Here is a 25,551-nt window from a genome sequence, read left to right as displayed (position 1 = left end):
TCTGTAATTTTTGGGGGGAGGATCTGGTGAATTCTTTCTCTAATAGCTACAATTTTATTCATAAAGAAAATCATGAAGTCATTGCTGCTCAGAGTTAAGGGAATAGTAGGCTCAACAGAACTATGGCTCTTAGTCAGCCTGGCTACAGTGCTGAACAGAAACCGGGGGTTGTTCTTGTTTTCTTCTATTAATGATGAATAATATGCTGTTCTGGCATCACTGAGAGCTTTTTTGTACATTTTTAAACTATTTTTCCAGGCTAAATGAGATTCTTATAAATTTATGGAACCTCACTTCCTTTCTAACTTTCGTGTTGCTTGTTTTAAGTTGCGTGTTTGTGAACTATACCATGGAGATCACCTCTTCTGGTTTACTGGCTTCTTTTTCAGAGGGGCAACACTATCGAGTATTGTACGTAGTGAGGCTGCAGAATTGTCAACAAGATAATCTACTTGTGCAGGAGTAACATTAAGTTGGCTACTTTCCATTGTATTGACAAATGATGAAAGAATAATTTGCTTAAATTTGTTGACAGCTTTTTCACTTAAGCATCTGCTATAGTGGAATTTTTTCCTAACTGCTGTATAATCCGTTGTTATAAATTCAAATGTTATTAAAAAATGGTCAGATAGAAGAGAGTTGTGAGGAAATATTGTTAAATTATCTGCTTCAATTCCATAAGTAAGGACAAGGTCTAACGTGTGACTAAAACAGTGAGTGGGTTTATTTACATTTTGGGAAAAACCAATTGAATTTAATAATGAATTAAACACAGTGTTGAGACAGTTACTGTCAGCATCTACATGAATGTTAAAGTCACCCACTATAATGACTTTATCTGTACTAAGCACTAAATCAGATAGAAAATCAGAAAATTCAATCAAAAACTCTGAGTAAGGGACTGGAGGACGGTACACGATAACAAATAATAGTGGTTTTTGAGTTTTCCAGTTTGGGTGTGAAAGGCTAAGAGTAAGACTCTCAAATGAGTTATAACTATGTTTAGGTCTAGGAATTATTGATAAGCAGTTACTTTGAATTTTCCATAAATCACATTCACTCCCGTAGCACAATTGTATCTTAAACAATATCCTTCTTCAGTAAAACAAAAGTGCACAGCATCACCCATAGTTAGTGATTAAGAATATAGTATAATCGTATAGTGTAATTTACAGGGTTCCTTAATTGTATTTAAACATAATTCTTGCCGTTGCCCAACTATAGTGGAAGCACTATAGCACTGATAAATGCACATAAGCATCACTCATAGAAATATAAACACTATAAACATTTAAAGAAATTAAACCTTTAACTGTAATAAACTATACATTTATATACTTTCAAACATTTTCAAAAGTGAAGTAAATGAAGAATATAACACTCCTTTCATGTCAGTAAGGTACAGAACACGCTGCAGTTTGTCATATGCCTATTCATGCTGTCTTGAGTTCCTGCCAGCTTTACAAACTCTTAAAATCATTATAAACCTTCGAAAATTATATCAAGATAGATTAATAGCACTGGAATGAGAATACAGAAGACAAAATTGCAACATAAGATTATCCTGTCATTACTCTGATACTTATTTATTCTTTTACTGCCTCTGGACCAGGATCGCTTGCTATGGGTTCTGAGTTGGACAAGCTTTAGGAAAATTAAATATCCTGCATCATTATATTGTATATCCATCTGTGAAGTGAAACTCTAAAGGATTATGCTGCAAGACCGTTACCCTCAAAAAGCCCAACATAGATTCATATTCACTTTTGTTGCAAAAAGGTTACAAACTACTGTGTGGGCCAACGAGGGGTTTCTTCATATTTGTTCCACTTTTGTCTTTTCTCTAGTCACTGTGTCTTGATAGGTTAGATGAATGAAGAAGACCGTGTATAAGTGACCAATGATGTCATCAATGACGCTGCCTTTTTAGCCAGTTGTCAGGGAAACGATGTTTTGTTTACAGCTGCTGGAGCTAAAAGCAGTGGGGTGTGTGTAGCTGTAGACGATGTCCTACCGTGTTCTGTGGAATTCTTTTGTGGAAAGTGTTCGTGGACTTGATCGATTATTGACTTATCGGTTTCTGTGGAAATACTTTGTACATTTATTGAATTCCGCGTTCCACATTTGAGCTCATAACAGTGTTTGTCATCCAACGATCAACGGAGTGAATAAATAGTCTTTGGACCACCGGACACTACATCAACAATTCATCCTCCAGTCCAGCGGGGGGCGAGAAATTACGGCTGGTTTGTGCGAAAAAGACAAAGGGAAATCAGCCCTAAACTTTAAAAGCACAGCCTGCCGGAAATGGATTCGTAGAAGAAGAAGAATCCAAAAATGTGGTGCTAACTGTGTTGAACATGTGTGGTGAGGGTCGATCGTCACCTTGCTATTTGCTGTCAGCGGCCAGTTTTACAACCAGCTTGTGACTTATTTCGAGCTGTGAGGTTAATAGAGACAGGCAGAGGCAGCTGACAGCCCAGTAGCCACACGTTTGTTTACCCATGTTGTAGCTAGAGAAGCTAACTGGAGCTATGTTGTGTTTTGAGCATAAGTCCCATAACAAACAACGCTGAACCTTTAACCAACGTTACCACTAACTTGTGAGGGGCCTTAGTTAAGCGCTAGTAACCTAACTGTGGCAGCCGAACTCTTATTTGATAGTAGTTTTCAATAACTGGTTGGCGAAGTGTCTTCCACCGCCAACTAACCAGACCATACTAATGCTCGGGTGATTTGGAGGCGTAAGGTTGAGACGAGAGACCCCACGTTAGTTATCTGATGGCTTCCTCGTTACCTGACAGGTTTTATTAGTTATCTTTAATAATTGTTAGCTGTCCTGTGCTCAGGACAGATGTTGGTTGATACTGTGATAAAACTATGTATCTACTTTAATAACAGGACCGTTACTGCCCTGACTGCGCATGACCATGATTTAATGTCCAGCTGTTAATCAGCTGCATCGGCCATGTCTGCTACCTCCCTCCTGCGATGTTCCATAAGGTAACACTGCGCTCAGGTGTGTGTGCGCGCGTGCGTGGTGTATTCTAGGAGCTAAAACTCTGCACTACAAAGACTGACAATACGTTACCACGCACAGTGCATAAATAAATGGGAATTCATTTAAACAATTATAATTTAAGCGCTGATACAATTTACAGTTTATCCCCGCAATTTCACGTTAAGTTCTACCTGTGTCTGCACGTGGCATCATGAAATAGTTTTTTAGCAGCAAAACAGAATTCAGCTGAAGTATTGTACGGGGCATGACTGAGGAACCTCACCTCTCTGGATGTTTAGTCCTCAATTAGAGTCTTGTATTCATCTTCATTTATCAAATAATGTTTGAGATAATTTCTAAAAATACATTTTTATCAAATAAAACATTTGCAGTTTGCAGTTTCAGCTTTGCTGACTCTCCTTTAAATGTAAACTAAACCCTTTGGGTTTTTAAATGTTGACACAAAAAGGCATTTGGAGGATCCCCCATTGGCTCACATGTTAAATTAGACCTACACTGCCCTTGACTCTGCATGTAGTTATATTAGTATTTTCTGTTGTCTATTTTAAGATGGGATGCAACTTTAATAACAGTTATCTTCTATATATTTGTTTTTGTAGGCTTTGTAGGAGGTATGTGGCCACACACTTGGTCCAGCAAAGAGCGCTGTCAGGCGCAGATGCTGTTAATGCACTCAGACCATTTTATTTTGCAGTTCATCCTGACTTCTTCGGTCAATTTCCCAGAGAACGGGTATGTTTCTGTTTGTCAACTCATATATACAATACATTTTGTCATAATTGATCAAAATTTAAATGAAACCTGAGTACATGCCTTTTTGTTTTGTTAAGTCAAGGTTGTAATGTGAAAACTGATAACATGCTGTGGCAGAAGGAAAAATATATCTTTTAACTTTTGGTGTGAGGAAGCAAGGCACTGAAACATCTTGTCACGATACTTTGGCTTTAGAAGGTCGATGCTGTGTCTACAGTCTTCATGTGAAACTTCACTAAGACATGCAGCATTTTTCCTGGAGGGCTTCTGCTTGTCAGAACATAACCTTATTAGTATGATGGAAGATGCAGCTTCACTCCACTGTCAAACATTTCATGTTGTGTTTGACAGGAAGTGAATGAGAATTCATTAAAGAGGCTAAATGGCTATCTGGAGAACCTGCAGAAGCCTGGCTCACGCTCAGTTCAACCCATGAAGCTCACGTTTTATGTCAGGGACACAAAGGACAACAATGACATGCAGCCAGACCTCCTCAACTCTGGTAAAGGTTTCATTATAATTGCTCGTAATATTCTTTAATGCTATTTTATTCTAAAACCTGCCTCTTGGTTGACAGGATTCCGACCAGTGAGCTTCACGTTGCACACAAACGATGTCTTGAGCACAGTACTGAATGTTTTAGAGTCCTGCAACCTTCCTATGGAGCACATGAAGGGACTGAGAGCTGGTACAGAGACATCTAAAAATCCACCAAAGGCAGGGGTTCCTTTCTACAGGCCTATAAAATGGGATAAGAGCTACTACACCTTCACTGGCTTCAGAGACCCAGAGGAGGAGCTGCAGGAAGCCAAGAGAGTGGAGCCTACACTCAGGTTAGTAACGTTGGAGCTCAGCTCTGTAACTATGCCTGCTGTTTGCTGCTGAATTATGGCTTTTATTAGAGCTCGTATTCTCAAAACAGCTACTTACTGCTGGAAATCAGGCTATTGGGAGTAAAGAAAAAAGAAAAAAAAGTAGCTAAAAGAGGCTAAAAAGCTCCCATGAGCTGAGCCGCAGAATTGTGATCATTCACCTGTTGATATTTCAGCAGTTTTGGGAGTGTAAGTCTTAACGGTTCACTCTTTGTATATTTTAGTCTGTTGTGAATTTAGTTTTTAAATGATCAAAATTTTTTAATTTTTAATACATCTGTAAAAATATGTTTACACATTTGTGGGTAGATGTTTGGTCCTTTCAATTTCAACATAGTCATGTTTGAAAGTGTTTTGTGTAAAAACATAATAAAAATACTCTTATCATAGTGGGTCTTAGTATCAGTGAAATATATCAGACCAGCACCAACATATTTTCTAACATCTTTCTTACCAAGCCATTATGTGTGTCCCAATAATAAAGCCAAAAAGAATAAAAGGTGGGTAATTCTAAGTGTCAATAGCTTTTAGATTCACCTTTAGCAGAAATAACTTAGGAAGTAATAATTTCCTGTATGACTTTGTCAGTCTTTCACACTGCTGTGCAGCCCATTCTTCTCTACAACACTGCTTCAGTTCGTGGAGGTTTTGGAGATTCACTTATGAACAGCTCTCTAAAGGTCCCACCACAACAGTTTGATTGCGTTGATGTCTGGACTTTGACCAAGCCATTCAGAAACCTTTATTCTTTTGTTATCAACCATTCTTATGTAGATTTACTGCTCTGTTTGGATCAATGTGCTGTTGCATGACTCAGTTCTGATAAGGCTTTAGCTGATGGAAGGATGACTTCACATTTGCCTCTAGAATGACTGCAAGGTGCTCAGGTCCCATGACGTGTTTCTTCTGAAATGATGTGTTTAGATTTCACTTAACATCACTTTGTGCATCATGGACATCTGTCCATAGGACATTGTTCCAGAAGTCTAATGGTTTGTTCAGATGCAGTTTTGTGAACCTCCATTATACTTTCATGTTCTTTTGAGAAGGAAGAGGCTTTCTCCTTTCCAAACAATCTGTACTAGTTCAGTCTACTTTATAATGTGCTGTCATGGACTTTAGCATTTAACACACTCAGTGAGGCCTATAGGGTCTGAGATGGAGCTCTTAAGCTCTCAGCTCTTTTTTGTGTTTCTCTGCACATTGCACACTCTTATCTCAAGGTGAATGTGCTGGGACATCGTATTCTGGGAAGAGTGACAACTGTGTTGAATGATTTCCACTTGTGTTTAATCTTTCTAACTGTAGTACATCAAACTCCACATGGTTTGGAAATGGTTTTCCAAGCCTTTCCAGATTGATGTGCAGCACCAAGTGCTTCTCAAAGCTCATTGCTTGTGTCCTTCACTCATGGCATTGTGTTAACACACACCTGAAAGCTTCAGACCAGCAAACTGCCAAAACCTCTGCTTTTATACAGGTATACAGACCTGCTGATGATTAGCAGCTCCTGGCTGCAACTTCCCCTCCTAACTTCTATGGAGACAATAAGGGTGTACATAATAATCCTTACTAGCTTTTTTGTTTCTTTCACCTCATTTCCTTTAAATAAATAATGGCACATTGAAAAAAATATTTGTTGTTGGTCTTCTTTAGGTCGTCTTACGCTAGGTTTGCCTAATATTAAGAACCGCTAAATTTAGATAATTATATGTTTTTATCCGAAACACATAGTATGAAAATAGTAGATACTAAGGTTTGAACATAACAGTAAAACAACATTGGTAAAAATCCACAGCTCTGATTACTTAATCAACTGTGGAAATTGCTAAAGAGGATTTGTTTCTTTGTCCTTGTCAGCTTGTGGCTGAAAAACAACGAGCCTGAAGCATCAAAGAAACACACCGCTAGTCTGCCTCGAAGAGAAGAGCTGAGCAGACTGAAGAAGGAGCTGTGTTACAAGTTTGATCTGGCTGATATCAGGTATTCTCACACACAACGTGATTGCTAGGCCTGGTGGTCATGTCTGTTCCCTTGTTTGAACAGCATGAAGAGTCTTGTTCTTACTAGTTCACTAACTTCCTGCCTCTTTAGTTCAAAGTGGAGACAATAGCTGAATTAGTCAGCCTGGTTCAGGTTAGGGAACAAGCTTGACACAGAGTAGAATTTAAATTGCAGTATAATCAAGGTAGTATTAGTAAACTCAGTGTTGGAATGTTGAGATTGTCTGTAGTCCATATTACCATGATGACGTGTGGTGCAGGTGGCAGCGCAGCTGGGGTTTGGCCCACAGGTGCTGTCAGCTTCAGAGTCTGAGCCGACTGTCTCAGCAGAACCCGGAGGCCCTGATCAACCTGCAAGGTAAAGAGTCTGACCCCATGCTAAGCCTCAGAGAACAACAGTTGTGCCAACGCTAAGCATAATAAGATCTTCAAAGACAGAATTAGCATCATTTTTAATGAATAATTTTTAGTTGGAATCCATTAGTTCTTTACCCTGTGTGCAGGACACACTGTTGTGTTTGCTGACCAGTCAGGGATGAATGCCTTTGGACATGTCATGCTGGGAACCATGGATGTTCATCATCAGTGGACCAAAGTAATTCAGCTGCAGCACTGCTGCTATTTCTATTTTCTTGTTTTTTGCTGAGTCATTCTTCACGTAGCCCATTTAAGGTGTGATTACTACCTCAATATGCAACCAACTGGTGTGAGAGGGGCATTGAAAAATAACTTTGGTCATTTTCTAAATGATTTCTATAATGGACCCACACAGACACTGAACCAGAAATGAATTACATCTACTCGTCTTAAGTGTGGATTATGTCATTTGTCAGTGTCACAGACGAGACCACCACTGCACTGTGTTTTGGGACAGCAACAGGGGTCTTCAGCACAGATGAATAATTGAATCCATGGCTGCAGACTTAACAGTTGTAACTGCTGTGCCTACAAATCTTATTAATATATAATAATATATTATGACTTCCAGTAACTTTATTATTTCTTGAATTACTTATAAATGTGCGATGACCGACGTCTTACTTCTATATTGTACATACAACTAGCACAGCATGTGTTACTGACAATAAAGAAACAATCTATGGTTCAGCTGTGTCTATCATTTGGGAATCGTAATGTACAAAGTTATTTCTATTCAGACCATTTGTTGTTATGTTTTTTTATTTGTCAAATATCCCAAATATTATAAGTGTTCCCTAATGAATAAACATAACAACTAGTGGATCTGTATGTCTGACTAATCTGGTGTAAGAACTTGTGAGGTCAGGAAGTTCACTGTTGGTTTTAGTGTCTGTATGCGGATTGTTTAGTAAATGGCCAAAGTTTTCCTTAAAACAGGCTCCATGTGATATTCTTTCTGTAAAATGATCTTTCGTGTCTTTAGCTGTTTGAGCAGCTCCCAAGCTATCGCAGCTTGCAGCAGCAGACAGACTGGCTAAAAGAGAGGATCAGCCTCCTGCTGGGTGGGACACAAGTGATCCAAATGGAGCGGCTGGGACCAGTTCAGCCAATCACCGAGCACTACAGCATCCTCAGCGCTTTCCATAAGAACCTGATTTCTGGGCGCCTTCACCTGCACCCTCGGAGTCTGCAGGGACTTACCATGTTGTTGGAGAGGTAAGCTACATCAAAATTATACAGATAACCATGAACTAAAGATCCATAATTTGTCAATAAGAATACAACTGGTCTTTTTCAACACAAGTGAAAAACTCATTTCACACAGCCTTATACAGATAGGGACACATTTTGGGGGACTCTGGGCTTTTCTTTGCCCAAAGTTATCTCTTAAATACACAGGCCCCTAGCAACAAAGCCCAAACACAAAGGAGATGCATCACAACACAGAAATGCAGAACAGAGAAAAGCACCTACAAAAGTCAAACATTCTTCCAATATGTTTTTTCTTTCGGGCTGTGCTGCTATATTTGTGTTTTCTGGTTTGCAGCAGGTTTCCTTAATGTTTGTACTTTGCCCTCAGAGGTCGTCACTTTCCCCTTTACTTTTTCTGCTGTATTTTCACCAGGTGCACATGATACCCAGAGTGATAACTTTTCTCCATTTAGGCTGACTGGCTGACTGATTACACGATTGAAGACATCTGACACAAATAATAGGAAAAAATATACCAATAATTGAACTATTATTTTAATGTGATCTTTAATGTGACTCTTTGCATTATACATACTGTAAGACGTAACCTATTGTTTGCATCTAATATAGTGACCGCTGTGACCCCAGTCTTCATGAGATGGGACACTTCATTATTCCCATCAACTGTGATCATCCCAAGTTGCAGGTTTTCCTACAGAGCAATGCCATAGAGGCTAGACGACGCACACAACGCAAAAACCAGTGAGTGATGTGAATTAATCTATTTTAGCCCAGTAACTGCTTAGATTGTGCCGTATGCTCTGCAAGGATTCTGACAGTACGTGTAGTATACACCTCTTTCCCTTTTTTTGACTATTTCTTGTATTTACTTGATCAACAAATAAAGAAACCCGTTCTTCTTGCTATTGTGATGTTACCATCATGTCTTTTAATGCATGTGTGCACCAAGTCTGCAGATGATGCCATATACAGTGTAGAAGTATGTCTGTACTGTAGCATGAACCAAGCCTGAATATGAACTTAATGATCAGGTGCTCAGTGCTGTCCCTGCTGTCCCTGCTGTCCCTGCTGTCCCTGCTGTCCCTGCTGGCTAAGAACACTGTTTGAGCCATGACACAATCAGTGAGCCTACTTTTTGTTGTCATTGGCAGCAGTCTAACTTCCGTCAGCATCTTTCAGCACTGGATTGGAGCTGGTCCATTGGAAAGAGAGACTCTTTTGCAGTTTATTCAACTGCCACTTGTTTGCCCAGGCAAATAATATTAGCACTAGTGGTTACAAGTGGTCCAAGCAGTCAGTGGTCTTTGTCACCACTTGTGCTTTCGTGTCGGCTTTGTGTGTCTGTTGCATTGTTGAAATATTTCTATGGGCCTCCATTGACAGCACTGAGCACACAATTCTACATGGTTGAAAAAGATTTCACATGATTTAACCTTCATCATAATAAGCATGGGTGTTGCTTCCCAGCCTGTATATGGCTTCATACAAACTGATGTCATCAATTATCTCTCTGTCAATCATGCTAGATAATGAAGTAGCCGTACTTTATTCTCCCTGCTTTAATTTATGATGCTGATCAGCAGCTGGCTTTGGGTCAAAATTCTTTGTTATCATTTGAGGCATCAGGGATGGAAGGTGGCAAAGTAATGTCATTTAAATAAAATTATAAAACTGTACGTAATTAATTAAAGTTATCACCCTTTTGAAGGTTATTCACATGAATCACTTTCAGAAGTCACAAAATTTGATACATCGAAATCACCATTATCTGGGAAGTTTAGACAAAATAACCCTCCAATCAACTTTATAAAAAGATTGAAAAGCAGAGGTTCAAGGGACTTTTAAAGGAACATTTTCTGGTCATTACATATGTTTTAGAGTAAAGTTAAATGATAGCAACGTGGCACAAGTATCAATCTGCCTAGAACAGGCCGTCCCTAAAAACTGTGCGAGGTGAAGACTTGTAGGGAGGCCACAAAGACACTTTTGACACCACTGAAGCCGTTTAGCAGCTGAGATGGGAGACACATTTTAATGAACAAAAAAAGGAGAGAATGCAAAAAGACTTTTTGCGATCAACATACTTTTCGATGATCACTGCTGACAGTTTGTCCCTGGTTGCTTGTTATGTTTGTTCCATAACGTCACTGGGCTTCATACTGGTTCATCAGCTTTTGTCACCAATAACCATTTGTGTGTCCAGGCTGCAGGTGGAGGAGGAGGCTCTAGTGAACTTGTGTCTCCATAGTCTGTCCCTGAGGAGTCTGTCCAAAGAACCCAGTGTCAGCTCCACTCAGATGATCCTGTGCTGTAAAAGGCTGGTGGAGGAGCCCTCCCCTCTCATGCAGGGTCTCTCTATCTGTGTCTCTCACTTCTACTCAGTCATGCAAGATGGGGACCTGTGTCTCCCCTGGGACTGGAAAAGCTGAGCTAGAAGGACATGGTTTTCATTCGGTATTTTTAGATGTTTATCTTGTTCAAGTAGACCTTTATAAGAAGATCACTTGTCAGGTCACAACAGATTTTCTGTCTGTTAGTGGAAAACTTTGAAGGGGAAAAGAAAAAATCGAGTTTCCAATAAGAAGCACTTTATCCTTTCGCTGGAAAAGTCAAATGGAAAACGAAAGGGACAAACATTTTCTAGCCTGGTAGTGCAAAGTTCTCCTGGGGGCATCTACTCGGTCCCAAAAGTGGTAAAAGCATTAGACATTCAAAAAAGCTGTAGAATTTTTTTTCAAGAAAGGTCCGAAAGCCAAATATTCTTTAGATCATCTGTGGTAACTGATGGAAGAATTGGGGCATTGCAACAATCAGACACCACACAAATTTGGAACTAGTGTAAGAGGATGTGCACTATGACTGAAGCTTAATGGGTTAAAGCCGTGTCATACACATGGTTTGACAAAGTCAGTAGTTACTGTTGCTGTGTGAAATGTACATCATCCACATGAATGGTTCTGTTAAAAGCATAATCTGAACTACTGTAAACTGCAGCAGCATCAAATTCAGTAACTTTCACTGATCACTGCCACTGCATGGAACTGCTGTTTGACAAAGTTATATTTACACAGCGTCAGTATTATAGTACCATTAAATGCTGATAGAAGTTTAAAATTTCCATATACGTATGACTATAACGGCTGTGAATGTTTGTATATGACTGTGGGAAAACTCAGTTCACCAGTAATGCAGCATTAATAACTAGTGTGGCAAGTTTTTTTTTTTTCACTATATTGCCAAAAGTATTTGCTCACCTGCCTTCAGACCCATATGAACTAGTGACATCCCATTTTTAATCCATAGGGTTTAATATGATGTCGGCCCTTTGCAGCTATAACAGCTTCAACTCTTCTGGGAAGTGTGTTTATGAAATACATAATACACAGTGCTTGCAGCCTTCTCTCTAATTCATCCCAAAGGTTTCTATCGGGTTGAGGTCAGGACTCTGTGCAGGCCAGTGAAGTTCTTCCACACCAAACTCACTCATCCATGTCTTTATGGACCTTGCTTTGTGCACCTGAATACATTTGTTTGGATGGTGAGCGAATACTTTTGGCAATATAGTGTATGTATGACCTGCACCGAGAAGCAAGGGCTAACTATGATCCAGCCTGTGGTTATGTGCTTTTGGAAGTTTCAGATATTGTCGTCTAAATCCAGAGCTTATATGGCTTTGGTTATGGACCCATTCTCCTAAAGTGACTCAGTATTTTTGAGCACTAACTGTTACACATCTTGTGACTGTCTCCAACATTTCCCATTTACTTCCCACCCGTATAAGAAATTCTCAGTTAATTCAGTTTTTAGCAGTTCTCATTTTAAAACCACTGCCAGCTATTGAGTTGCACATCTGTAGTTTTGCATATACACAGTAATATGCAAGACTCATACAGTAATGCAATGCATTATGGGATTGTTATCAGTGTATATAACATGTACAATGTTATCTTGATTAAGCAATTTTTTTAGGGTCACTGTTCAGTGCATGTAGTAAACAGGGAGTGAATATGGACACAGCATTACTTTTAAACTGTAAAGTTGCTGTTTAAAAAAAAAACACCTCAAATTAAAAATGCTCATCTCAGACTTCACTATATCAATAAATTATCAATAAATAAGAAGAAGCACTGCATTGTGGATTGATGGATCATTGAATATTCTGATTCATACCAAAGTCTCAGTAACTGAGTGAAATTCAGCTCTATTAAAAAAAAGCTCTATATCTGTCCTAATGCTCACAGTGGGGAGGCCTATGTACTTAAAAATTCAAATAATTCCACCCCCCCTCATTATTATACCCTCAAACATATAAACCCACTGAGGCTATTACACACCACCCAACTTGCAGATAAAACTGTAGGTATTAATTAGATTAGAATTAATTAGAATCATATGATTATAGTAAATAAAATTTATTCTTATTGTTCAGACAACACAGATTACTCCGTCAAATGGAAATAAAAAGTCAGCTGGTCTCAGTTCATGGACACCGCTGCAGCTGAATTTCATTCTCTCAGTCAGCAGCCACACCTGCATTTCAACCAGCTCCTGAAGCTAAGAGGAAGCAGCTTTATAAATACCAAAGGTGTGTGGTGTGGGGGAATCGGGGGGGGTTGTGGAGGCTCATTTGCGCTGAACTTGTGTAAAGGATGAGGGCAGCTGGATGGGCTGGACAGACTGAAAGGGCTGGACAGGCTTCTTGCGGGAGTCTGGAGACACCCTCTGGACCGATGTGGGCAGCAACTGGTTCCGTTTGATGATCTGCAGGGCCAGCTGGGTGTTTCCTGAGGACACAGAGGGGGGGGATTATCTTCCGATTTCATCACCTCATAATGACACTGATGACGGCTGAAGGCCAAATCATGTTTGTCATATAACAAAAAGGTGTTTGGCAATCTGCAAGTGATCTTTTATATATATTTTATGCAGATGAGCAGTGACAACATTTTAGCTCTAAAAAAGTCAACTATTTTCACAAACTAATAATAAATTGTCTAAAAAAAATAAACTAAAATCTAGAACCCAAAGACCTCCACCACATGCCACTTCCCTTCCCTGGTGATCTGCCAGGTCTTCAGTTCCTACTCATTTTGGGGCATTTTGCCTCAATCAAGTAAAAGTCTAAGGTGATTGACACAACATTTCCAGACTATTTCATTTCAATTTTTGAAATTTGAAAAGAATAGAAATTTTGACTGTTTATCTGAACCCAGTAATTCACGTTTGGCTCATTCAGATCATCAAACACTTACAAAGCAGGGGGGCTATTAAAATATTATGATGTCCTTACAGTTTAAAATTTCCACTCTGAAATATCATCTTAGGAAATGTGGCATTTAAACACACAGTAATGAAAACCAAGAAAACGCAAACTCAACTGATTGCACACCTGCTCAACAGGATAGAAAAGATGAACCTCTGAATGACTGCAGAGGAGCTGCAGGGAGGTGTAGATAACACAGTTGTGGTCAACTGTTCACTATGAAGCACTGATGACCAAACAAGTTCAACATCCCTGAGACGTCATCACAGAAGTCAACCTGAAGTCTCCATAACAACATCTGGATAAACCAGAGAGTTAAGAATATCCAAATTTGTGTTTGCGGAAAATAGGAATCTGGGGTGATGATATGTTTTTAGGAAGTGTGGCAGCCAGTTAAAACCTGGTAGAAGAAAGAATCCATTCCACTATCAGCAGATTCTGTCATCTGCAAACATGCTGCAGTCAGTCAAGAAAGAAGCTTCTGCAACATATTAAGACATAAGAGACCCAGCACTTCCAAATCCATCAATAAAGTGAAGCTAAAACCTTTTTTAAAAGAAAACCCCACAAGTGCTCATACTGACCTATGCACAAATGACAATCTGTGTGGAGATCTTTAGCCTGCTATGAGAGCAAGGCAGAAATCCCTGTACACTGCATGAACATTAGAAGAAACATCTTGTCCGATTGCCTAGGGCTGCTGAAGGTGGATTTGTTGGGTTTCTCTGTGTATCTTTAGGGTCTTGACTATTATGTAAAGTGCCTTGAGATGACTGTTTTGAATTGGTGCTAAAAAATAAAGTTGAATTTTATTGAATGATATTTCTAATATTCCTTAAAAAGGAAAAAAGATTATTTACCAGTGGACCTTAAACTTTGCATGTCATTATGCCTTTGGTTATGTAAAGACAGCAAATGCAGAGAGCCCACAAAATTGTTTTTTTTTTCTGTAGGTAATTATCAATTAGTTACAGAATGACAGTCATGCAATCGATATGAATTAATTAAAATCTGCTTATGTATTTTGGCAACTCAGGTGTGAGAACGGCATCAAATCACCAGTGCGGAAAAAGGTCAAACTGACTCAAAGATGTTACAAAGAGTGTGTGACTGAAAATCTGACCATTCTGTAGCTCCAAGTAGACTCCCAGCAGGATAGCTTCAGGTGGAATCTCCTTGGTGTTCACCATGGATGCAGCCTAGTGAAAACAACAGAGATCACAACTAGGAAAGTTCTAAATGAAGTGCTAACTGTGAAATGATTCCAAGAGTCTAACAACGATTTCTACAATACTGTAGAAGATGGAAAACTTCTAAGATACCACACACTGATACCTCATGCTGGTTGATCAGGCACAAGGCAGCAGAACAATGGTTTGTGTGCATTGTTTTAGGCTATGTGACAATGACAAAAGTAAAGGAGACTGCAAACTCTGCTTTGCTAAAGTCTGAAGATCCAGTTGCTAAGAGTCATTGTCATATTTAATACTTCCTACTGACATCCATGACAACTGAGGAAGACCTACACTAACTAGAAGTTAACCATAAAAAAAAAAGCAATACTGTGGTAATTTCACCTCCATAATCTTTTAAAGACTCTACAGTCTATGTTGTCAAAGACGCTCCAATCAGAATCTCATCCTAAATTTGTCTTTTTCCCTGCTTTTTTTTTTTCATGTCAGTGAAGTTGCTCCATTTATAAAATTCTGGTCAGCACCATGTTTTATTTGTCAGAACAACACATGAGAATTTGAGACACAAAGCTTCAGACATTCATGGACCTACTGAAGACATGAAACCATTGCCATGGTTACCTGATGCAGGCACTTGCGGGCCTTGTCATATTCGCTCCTCAAGCAGTAGGCGCTGCCCAGGTTGAAGAGCATCATGGCCCTTGCTGATGTCACACTGCTGGGATAACACAGAGGAGTCTGCTTCCCTGCTGCACACACACAAAATAAAAAATATACAATTATTTTAATAACTGTAATAATGCTTTTCATACATATATATAACCAAATATATTTAACCAAATAAGACTCACAAGACTCGACAGGCTCATCTCCTTTGTCAGACCCTGACGAAAAAAATCAAACCAAACAATAAAAAAAAAATAATACAAAATCTTGTGTTTTAGTGACTAATGTGTAAAACAAAGCAACCTTGGTCCTGCTCGCTGGTCAACACTCCCATCGACACGTCGCACACATTCTCTGGGTTGAGGTGAGTAATGGCATCAGAGATCCTGTCCAATGAGATGAGGGCTTCTGCAGCATAGAGGTGACCCAGGAACCTTAACACACAGTAGAGAGGGGGGGAGGAAGACAAAACCAGATTGAGTGATGCAAAGCAGACACACTGCTGATTAGAGCAGCTGGATGTGACCAACAGACCCAGCACTTACTTGAGGGATCCAGACACCTTAGTTTGATGGAGCAATTTTTCAGCGTGGTTCAGAGCCATCAGGTTGTCTCCCAGTGCTAACGCCACAAAGGCACTGCAGGCCAGGATGGAGCACCTGCAAATCGAACGGGAAATTACAGATTCCTCTGCAGGTTCTTAATTTTTCCTGAACAATGACAGAACTGTGTTAAGAGAAAAGCCTGAGAGGAGAAGCTCCATTACCTGAGAATTTCTACCTCCTGCTTTCTGAGAGGAGATGATGGAGCTGCAGACAAGAACTTATCAGCTTCTTGACCTTTTCCACTGCAAAACACAACCACATTTATCTGAACACACCTCCAACACTGCTGAAACCGTTAAACGTAACTAGTCAACAATAAGTTACAATGCATTTAATTCAGGTGATGACTTGATCAGATGATGAAGTGTCTCTCTCTCAGTGGGCTACAGTAGGTGTCTCTGTAGCTTCTAAAACTTAAGGGAAAGTGGAGACTATAGGAATAAAATTTGTTTTCATTAACACTGACAAAGAAAACCCTCCCAAACTGAAGGAGTTTGTTGCTGCCATGATTGTATTGATGGAGTTTGATGGTGCCTAAATCCTAAATGTGTGGAACTAACTGTTATGTTTCCCATCTTATGAATTTCTTCAGTGTGTAATTGATAAATGTTTATTCGAATTTGATATGTCAAACCATTTCCAGGTGACAGTAGAAGCTCTGTGTTCATAACAAACAAAACATGAGGGGTGTCAAACTCCGGGCCTCAAGGGCTGCAACCAAACTTGTTTTCCAACTACCCCTGCAGGACCCACTGCTGATTACCTGGATCAGGTGTGTTTAGTCAATCAGAAGCTGGAAGATGAGGGTTGTGCTGAGATAGTTGGAAAACAAGCAGGAATGTGGCCCTCAAGGCCTGAAGTTTGAAACCTGTTATTTAAACAATTAGTGTAGTGGTTAATTATTAGTTTAGTTGGCAATAGTTTGGTGGCACTATAGCTATACAAGAAAGAGCAGCATGCACCTATGGTTGTTTACCTGCAGGCATCGCTATTCTCACTGCCGCTCTCAGTGCTTCCCGACTGGCTGGAGCTCTTGGAGCCATTCTCTGTCTTCGTGTCCTGGTGCTGGTGTTCAGGCAGCAGCAGCAGAGCGTTCCTGAGGCAGATTGCTGCAAACTCCATACTGGCTACTGGGATAGCTGCTGACTGGCCCTCACTGTACACACACACACACACACAGTTTTAAAATACGATAGTCAGATCAATACTGGACATAATAAATGCCAATAAGACAGCACACATAAGATTTCATAATATGGTAATAGATAATGTCAATAGAGTGCTTGAAATTTTACACATTTTGTCACATTACAACCACAAATGTAAATATAAATTATTGAGATTTTATGTTATAGACAGGAAAATGAAAAATCTTTTTCAAACGTTTTTTTTTTTTTTTTTTTTTAAAGAAAATCTGAGAAGTGCATTTGTATTCAGCCCCCTTGAGTCGTTTGTTGCAATTACAGCTGCAAGTCTTTTGGAGTATGTCTCTATCAGCTTTACACATCTAGTGTAACTTTGAAACTTTGAATGAAACTTTCGCACATTATTCTTTGCAATAGCTCAGTCAGTTTGGATAGAGAGCGTCTGTGAACAGCAACTTTCAAGTCTTGCCAAAGATTCTCAGTTGGATTTAGGTCTGAACTTTGGGCCATTTTAATACATGACTATTCAACCATTCCATTGTAGCTCTGGCTGTAGGTTTAGGGTCATCGGCCTGTTGCATCGTCCTCCTCCCCAGTCTCAAGTCTTTTACAGACTCTGACAGGTTTTCTTCTAAGATCGCCCTGTATTTGGCTCCATCCCTTTCCCATCAACTCTGACCAGTTTCCCTTTCCCTGTAAGAAAAGCACCCCCACAACATGATGCTGCGACCAAAATGGGCTTCTTATGACTTTGTTCTTGTCACTCTTCCATAAAGGCCGGATTTGTGGAGTCCATGACTAATAGTTGTCCTGTGGACAGATTCTCCCATCTCTGCAGCTCCTCCAGAGTTACCATGGGCCTCTTGGCTGCTTCCCTGATTAATGCTCTCCTTGTCCAGCCTGTCAGTTTAGGTAGACAGCCATGTCTTGGTAGGTTTGCAGTACTGCCAGACACACAGATGATGGATTGGACAGTGCTCAGTGAGATGTTCAAAGCTTGGGTTATTTTTTTTATAATCTAATCCTGCTTTAAACTTCGGCAAAACTTTATCCCTGACCTGTCTGGTGTGTTCCTTTAGCTTCATGATGCTGTTTGTTTCACTAATGTTCTCTCACAAAACAGCTGTATTTATACTGAGATTAAATTACACACAAGTGGACTCATATTTTTTAAGGAGGTGACTTCTGAAGACAATTGGTTCGAATTTTAGTTAGTGGTATCAGAGTAAAGGGGGATGAATACATGCCGCACTTTTCAGATATTTGGAAATAATTTGGAAAACCATTTATCATTTGCAAGGCACCATAGGGGACATTGTCATACGCTATGAACTTTGTTACTTTACAGAAACTAATAGGACAAGGCCGGATTTTAACTCTCTGAATACTTGACCTGTAGATAGGGTTCTGGGTCGACTGGGATGCCAGGACAATCTTGCGATGGTAGCCCTGCCCGACAATAGACTGCACTATACCTTTTTTACAAGGCAAGCCTTTGCTCTCCTGCTCTGAGCCCTGAAAACATGAAAATAAGAACATGTAAAAGTTATGGGTCTTTCTAGTCATCTTTACACTTAACATCTTTACTGAGAAAAACAAAAAATGTGCAAAATGCAGTGACTGTGGTACAGGAAGGTAAAGCATCCACCAATCACACAGTTGTTGGTTCAATCCCCAGCTCCTCTGTTCACAATGTCCTTGAGCAAGACACTGAACCCCAACTTAGATGCTCCCGGTGAGTGTTGGCCAGCTGCATAGCAGCTCCCTCATCGATGTATGAGTGTGTGTGAGTGTGTGTGTGATTGTGAGTGCAAATGGGTGAATAAGAAGCAGTGTAAAGCGCTTTGAGTGCTAATAGCTAGAAAAGTGCTATATAAGTGCAGAACATATACAAAAAGTCCAAGCGAAAGTAGATAAAGCAAACAAAGCTAAGTCTGAAATCAAGATAATTCTCATACCCCTTTGTTAGCAGAGATGCAGCACTCTGCGAGCCGTAACCATAGTCGAGGATTGGAGTGGTAAACTTGCACTGCTTCCATCAAACACTCAAACGCTGCCAGAGGCCTGCCGATGTGCAGCAGCTGAATACCACAGTTATACAACAGCTCATAACGCTTGTTGGCTAGTAGAGCACACATGGGGATGCCTGTGAACTTCTTAGCTGAAAAACAAAAATAACAACAAAGGGGAGTTTTACTACTGAGGACTTAAACCGATATATTTTTCCTAATAGGCTTAGCTAAAACTGAATTAGTACAAATGTGAAGTTAAGGGAGTCTCAACATTTGAAGAAACTTAAAAAAAAACAAAAATGCAGAAATTAAATAATGTAGTTGTAAATTCAATTATACCAAAAGACGGGAAAAAAGGAACTGTAGTTCTTTGTAACCATGACCATTTAAACGTGACTTCACAGACAGTTTCTGACTGCTCCCTGTTGATGGCCCTAGCAGAGCTTTGATTTTTTTCTGTCCCTTTTCAGTGTACACTCAACCGTATAGACGTGAATGGAATTTAATTTGTGCTTCTCACAGCATAAGTAGATGATATGTAGAGAAACAGCAAAACATTTTGAGGTTTATGCTGCAGTTGTAGGTTAAAATGTGTCTTTAGCTATTTGCTGTGAAGCTGTATCACGTTGGAATCCACCGGAGTGGCTGTGGCTCTGGTACAGAGCTAATTCATGAAGCCCGGGGTTGCATCAATCCACAGATCTTCTCAAATCTACACACAAGCTTACAGGAGATGAGTTCTTGATAATGTACTGTTCGAGGCATGGAATCACCTACATTGCCCATTGCTGCCGTCTCCCAGCTGTGCACAGGTGTGGTCATTCTCTTGCAGTGCCTTCTTGAAGTAGAAAATGCCTAGGTTATGTTTCCCCATTGCAAAGTGAATGCAGCCCAGATTGTTCCAGAACATGCATCGAACACATTCACCTGAATGGGACAAGTCATGACACAAATGATCAAATGTCACTGCTACAGATAATTACATCTCCAAGGCAGTGTCAATGTAGCTTAACAATTACACATGAACAGGTTTACCGTGACCCAGGGTGAGTCAAAGTAAGTCTAGCTATAAGGCTTTTGACACCAGGCACACATCACCTGTCTTAATGGGTCCAGGATGCTCTGCAATGTTGGAGCTGTTCAGCAGCTTTACCGCTTTCCTGTAGTTTCCTCTCAGGTACTCAAAATTACTCTTGAGGAACAGTGAGGGTGCAGACTGGTGGGTGAAAAAAATAAAAGCAGCAGGAACCAGGTCAGAGACAGAACCAGGACAGGGTCTGCATGCATAGCTTATACATTATCTCCCTTTCTCTTGACTGTTGAAACAGTGATGATGTAGGGCTGAGACTCACGTTCCCCGCTGTGTTCATCACTGATTTGATTTCTCTCTTACAGGCCTTGGAGGATTTCATCTGTATGTAAGCTCTCACTTTGTACTATAAAAGAAACAAATTCATATCAAAAGGAAGGAGAGTCAAACAGAAAGTTAAAATGCATATTATAATGTTATAATCACGTAGCACAGCTCTTGCCTGGTGCATCTTTGATTTGGCTGCTTCAATCATAGCTGTGAACTCCGCCTTCTGGTTAACTCCCTCTTTGTTTGAACTGTTGCTCTGGAATCAAGCACAGAATTCAAACAATAACAAAATCCAAACTTGAAATCAACTTAATTCGATTTTACGTGCTTCTTAACAGAATATTGTCACTTAATGGCTTTGGACAAACTACACCAAAATTCCTCCTAGATATAGTAAATTGTACCACTCAGATACTCAGTTTTCTCTGAGGACATTGTGGGTTTAATTCCAATGTGTTTTGTGAGTATCCACAGTTGCCAACATTACAATTACAATGAGTCATTTAGCAGAAACTACACACCACACTTTAACAAACTTTTTTTAAGGTAATCGTCATGTACTCAATGCATTTCATTCACTTCTACCACATTAGTGTGGAGGTAGAAGTCTTGCCAGAGGAAACAGTAGCAATTTAAAGTGACACACTGATTGGACCAAGTTAGACAAGGTATGTTGCAGACTGGATGAGTTGGTGCCGACAGTCAGCCGACATCAAAAACTGATGATTCCCCAACTGGGTAGACAGATACAATAAAGTTGAGGTCTGAAGTGAGCTTCACTTAAACCTAATTCGACTCCAGTTCCCTGGTGCAGGATTTAAAGTCTATATCGTTTACCACTCTCCGTTAACACATACTGCTCAGCATATCAGGGCTGCAAACCTGTCTGCAAGAATTACCTTCTTACAGGATTTAGAGGTTTGGCGACTGTCAGACTACCAGTTGTTCAGTTATTGCCTGCAGTGTTTTCCCAGTTTTCAGGTATGTGCTCCTTCCTTACTGTCAAATAAAAATAAGAGCAAGCTGGTGGAAACACTCCAAGTGTGAACTGTCCAGTCTTTGTAAAGCCTGTGATACCGAGCTGATAGTAAACCAACGTTGTGACGTCACTGATTGTCCTGTGTCTCCCTCCCTTTACAGGCAGTATAAACCAAACTAACAGTTTCTCTTGATTAGTGAAGTCCAGCACCACGATAAGCCAGATGATTAAACTGGACCCTAACAGCAGATAATTTAAAAAAAATAAATGTTTGTAGTGCAATGCGTTACCTCTCCTTTGCCGTTCTTGTTGCTCCCTTGTACAGAGAGTTTATCCAGGACAGCAAGCAGATGGAGGGCCTTCTCTGGCTGGAAGGTGAGTAAGTACAAATCCACCAGCAGAAAGCACACAGCCTGAGCAAACTTCTCTTCTAGGACAAATAATACAATGAATGCATGGGAAACTAAAAGTTTACATATGAAGTATATTGAATATCACCTTCATCAAGTAACATGACTAACTGGAGTTTTGTGGCTTTTAACCTTGTACATTTGGTCAAGACAGGTCAGATCGCCCCCCCCACTCTATCAGCTAGTTCTAGCCTTTCTTAAAATTATGGCCCATTCTCTAGATCCCTGTTACTTTACACAGTTTAGCTTTAAACATTTTGGACAAAGACTTGAAAATTTTAGCTTTTGCAATTTTCATACTGGCTTGGTAAATAATAATAATAATAATAATAATAATAATAATAATAATAATAATAATAATAATAATAATATTATTTGGCTATTTCAAATGATCATCTTGTCTATGCCACAAATTAAAAATCTCTAAAGATATTCATATATGTTAAGAAGTGGTAAATTATTTCTCTTTGATACAATATTTAAATAGAAGTCAACACTGTAACAAGTGCAGGTGGTGAAATTTAATAATAGTTCAGCTGGTTGTTGATCATCTCATTAGTTACCATCAAAACCTCGGTAGTAAGTCTATTTAAAGAACCACAACATACCAAATGGTTCTAGAAACTGGTAGAGCTTCTCTCCTATGGAGATGGCTTCAGAGTACTGTCGCATATGATAATGGATGATGGCTTGATTGTAGTACAGCAAACTGTTTTCAACATCATCCAACCCATCAACATCCTCTGCTGACGTATGAATCTGAAAGACAGGTTGTTTGATGAAATCGTGACACCATCAAGTGTTGTCTATTTTACTGAAAACTAATTCCACATGAACTGAAAGCATGAGGACAGCAGTTTCAGCAGTTACCTGATTCTTCATTGCTATTAGGGTCTGCTTCAGAGTCCCTGTGGTAGTTTGACCACTTTTATAAAACTCTACGACAGCTTTATTCATGGCGATCTTATAGTCCTCTTTGTTGAGCTCTTGTAGGGCTTCAAGGTGTTTGAGTGATTCGTCGTATTTCCCAACCTGCAAGGAATGCAAGGACTTGTTTTACCAAATTTGTAACATGTGGACTTCAACAAGAATTTCTTTCCACATAGAGATTCACTACTCAGAACAAACTCTCATATATTAGCATGGGGGACCCCTGAAGTACTTACAAAGAAATTAACAATTTGTGAGTGAAAAAAAAAATAAAATATGTGAAACATGAGGCTGTCATTCAAGCAAACTACATAATTTTAGATCTTTTTTAAAAATGGGCCCCAGGTCAGTGAATCCAACACAGATGTGTTTAATTGTTCTGGGCTTGACAGTGAAAACAACTTTATGGTTTATTCTACATAGTCTGAAACTACTCTGCAAAAGACCGATGCCTCATGGTCATCCCACACCCCGTAATAACACGTTAGCGTGAGAAGCTAACTGTGGTACATGTGGTTTTAACAGACTGGTCTGGTGTTATTCAAAATTTCTATCTGTTATGTCTCTTCTCAAAGCCCATCAAAAAATCTAAACCACAGCAACAAACAGCAGTCACACAGAACTTTCCATTGCAAACTGAACTGCTAGAACTTGCTTATTACTGCAAGAGACAGCCAGATTCTGGACAGTGTATGTCAGGAATGGAAATCATTTACCAAAAAAGTTTCATAAGCATTGGCGGCCATTTCTTTCTCTTGGTCAGTCATTCCAGGGGATGATGAGCTTTCGTGCTTTGCTTCATTTTGCTCTGAACATAAAAAAACAAAAAACAAAGAGGTTTTCAACCAAGGTTAAAAGTGACAGCAGTGCAGTGGCTCCAAAGGGTCCTGAAGCTACACTCAGTGTCAACTTGATTAGCTCGGCCTTTACCGTTTCCATGCTGGTTAGTTAGTCGTTTGATGTTTTCTTAATGGCACCATTCTACCTAAGTGAGAATACCGTGTATGAAGATCATGTATCAGCAGTTTGTGAAATACTCTAATGGACCATTCCATGCTCAAAGTCACTGAAATCACATTTTAACCCCATTCTGATGCTGCTCTAACCCATAACTGAACCTCTTAACTATGTCTGCATGTTTTTAAATGCAATGTCTTGTTAGCACACAAACCATCAGATGTACCTAATAAAGTGGCTACTAACTGCGGCTGTGAATGTGAGATCTTCTGACAAAAAGCTGACATTTTATCACCGTATGGATATAAAGGGTTCTTAATATCACATCGTAGCAAACTTAATGAAACCTTGGAGACAAATCGTCAATTCCGCGTGGATTTAATCCATAAACGATTATTGCGTAATGTGAACATCCCAGCTGGGGAACTGATTCACCTGCTAACGTTAACGTTTTGAAGACGTTAACGTTATACAATCTGCTGGTGGACAATATACTCTCCAAATTAACGAAAAGACGCGCATAACGTTAGGTTATGATGCATGTTTAGGTCATTGATGTGTGACTAATGAGGAGACGCTATAATGCGACATTTCTGAGCGACGTTTCCTAACGTGTGTACAGGCAACGCATCTCGGCGATGCTAACGGTGACTGGGACAGAGGTTGTGACTGTGTCACTGATGATCCAGCTACAGCGCAAAGTAACACCCAATGAGCATATCATGTTACATAAGCGTTAATAATCCAAAAAAGCCACAACAGCACTGATACATGAATTAAAGCTAGCGCCGTGAATAGCTGCTCAGCTAGCGTTAGCTGACACACTCACCTGTACTTTCTGCCATTCTTGCAGCCTTTCCCGTTACGCTACAGTCGAAAATCCTATATCCGCAATGAGGATAAAATTACAGTAGATGTTTGTGCCCAGTGGAGAAAACGTTGGAATTAGAAATGAATAACGTTACTTAATTTTCAGCCTGCAGAAAAACGCTAGCTTTGCCAAAATCTGTCGGCTCCGGTCTAAACAGATTCTTCTTTGCTGGTTGTCGAATTCTTCTTCTTCTCTATTAATAGCGCAGGGCATCCAATGCAGAGGTGCATTACCGCCACCTACTGTGATGGTGTGTTGGCAACAGTGTCCGCAACCTAAAGTGTTGATGATCTTTGAGCCAGTTGCATAGCAGCTCCCCCATCGGTGTGTGTGAGAGTGTGTGACTGTGAGTGCAAATGGGTGAATAAGAAGCAGTGTAAAACGCTCTAAGTACCAATATGTTGAAAAGTGCTATATAAGTGCAGAACAGAACATTTAGTTAACTTAAAATTAAAGCCTATTTATTCATCCTGTGTCTCTTAAGATGTCTACTAGTTATTTTGATCCCTGGTTGTACATTTTTAAATTTAAATTCCTCTACTCTTTGCACTCCTTGTAATATGCCCCTTTAGATTTCCCCTCTACTGTATGATGTATATTTTGTCACTGACATAAAATTTAATTAATATGTAATGTCTTGTTTGGTCATGCATGTTCTAAGCTATATTTTCCCTATATTTGTCTTAACATTATTTTCATATTTGCCACTTCCTTCTGAACAGTGTAGAGACCTGGACCCGTTTTTCCTATTGTCCTAGTCATGCTGCCACTTACTAGTAATTTTGATAGGCTTGTTATTATTGCTTTTGCTTCTGCTTTTTTATGGAAAACTTTCATGGCATCTTCTTGCGTAATTGCAAATATTTTGCTAAAGAGCT

At 39.7% G+C, this 25,551-nt stretch overlaps 2 protein-coding genes across 5 annotated transcripts; one reads left to right on the top strand and one right to left on the bottom strand.

Moving 5' to 3' along the window:
- Nucleotides 1-1,973: 1,973 nt before the first annotated feature.
- Nucleotides 1,974-14,362, top strand: tcaim (T cell activation inhibitor, mitochondrial). 3 transcript variants are annotated; one of them, XM_067511045.1, is made up of 11 exons: nucleotides 1,974-2,367; nucleotides 2,902-3,003; nucleotides 3,622-3,754; nucleotides 4,127-4,277; nucleotides 4,353-4,608; nucleotides 6,508-6,630; nucleotides 6,911-7,008; nucleotides 7,154-7,245; nucleotides 8,053-8,285; nucleotides 8,892-9,023; nucleotides 10,486-14,362. In XM_067511045.1, the coding sequence occupies exons 2-11, from the start codon at nucleotides 2,969-2,971 to the stop codon at nucleotides 10,709-10,711; spliced, it is 1,479 nt and encodes a 492-aa protein (XP_067367146.1). In that variant the 5' UTR covers nucleotides 1,974-2,367; nucleotides 2,902-2,968; the 3' UTR covers nucleotides 10,712-14,362. The 3 variants fall into 3 exon arrangements, with proteins under 3 accessions (XP_067367146.1, XP_067367147.1, XP_067367145.1); XM_067511046.1 differs by having other exon boundaries at nucleotides 1,974-2,804; XM_067511044.1 differs by having other exon boundaries at nucleotides 1,974-3,003.
- Nucleotides 12,676-25,468, bottom strand: cnot10 (CCR4-NOT transcription complex, subunit 10). Of its 2 annotated transcripts, none has more exons than XM_067511041.1 (20): nucleotides 24,768-25,468; nucleotides 24,632-24,684; nucleotides 23,562-23,653; nucleotides 22,786-22,947; nucleotides 22,524-22,674; nucleotides 21,796-21,935; nucleotides 20,699-20,782; nucleotides 20,519-20,602; nucleotides 20,265-20,382; nucleotides 19,944-20,093; nucleotides 19,113-19,315; nucleotides 18,548-18,669; nucleotides 16,986-17,165; nucleotides 16,171-16,251; nucleotides 15,950-16,063; nucleotides 15,708-15,838; nucleotides 15,590-15,622; nucleotides 15,360-15,487; nucleotides 14,669-14,744; nucleotides 12,676-13,066 (listed from the first exon to the last, which is right to left on the bottom strand). In XM_067511041.1, the coding sequence occupies exons 1-20, from the start codon at nucleotides 24,884-24,886 to the stop codon at nucleotides 12,906-12,908; spliced, it is 2,382 nt and encodes a 793-aa protein (XP_067367142.1). In that variant the 5' UTR covers nucleotides 24,887-25,468; the 3' UTR covers nucleotides 12,676-12,905. The 2 variants fall into 2 exon arrangements, with proteins under 2 accessions (XP_067367142.1, XP_067367143.1); XM_067511042.1 differs by having other exon boundaries at nucleotides 21,796-21,932; nucleotides 24,768-25,467.
- Nucleotides 25,469-25,551: the final 83 nt, after the last annotated feature.

The sequence above is a fragment of the Channa argus genome, chromosome 7 (assembly GCF_033026475.1).
Source record: "Channa argus isolate prfri chromosome 7, Channa argus male v1.0, whole genome shotgun sequence".
NCBI classification, from domain to species: domain Eukaryota; kingdom Metazoa; phylum Chordata; class Actinopteri; order Anabantiformes; family Channidae; genus Channa; species Channa argus.
The sequence above is the reverse complement of the archived record's forward strand: the minus strand, read 5'-3'. Positions and strand labels throughout refer to the sequence as shown.

Coding starts and splice junctions, on each gene's coding strand:
- tcaim (XM_067511045.1), top strand. CDS start 2,969: ATGTCTGCTACCTCCCTCCTGCGATGTTCCATAAG. Junction 6,631..6,910: donor TTTGATCTGGCTGATATCAG/GTATTCTCACAC, acceptor CGTGTGGTGCAG/GTGGCAGCGCAGCTGGGGTT. Junction 9,024..10,485: donor CGCACACAACGCAAAAACCA/GTGAGTGATGTG, acceptor TTGTGTGTCCAG/GCTGCAGGTGGAGGAGGAGG.
- cnot10 (XM_067511041.1), bottom strand. CDS start 24,886: ATGCCCTGCGCTATTAATAGAGAAGAAGAAGAATTCGACAACCAGCAA. Junction 23,654..24,631: donor AAGAATGGCAGAAAGTACAG/GTGAGTGTGTCA, acceptor TTTTATGTTCAG/AGCAAAATGAAGCAAAGCAC. Junction 15,488..15,589: donor AGATGAGCCTGTCGAGTCTT/GTGAGTCTTATT, acceptor GTGTGTGTGCAG/CAGGGAAGCAGACTCCTCTG.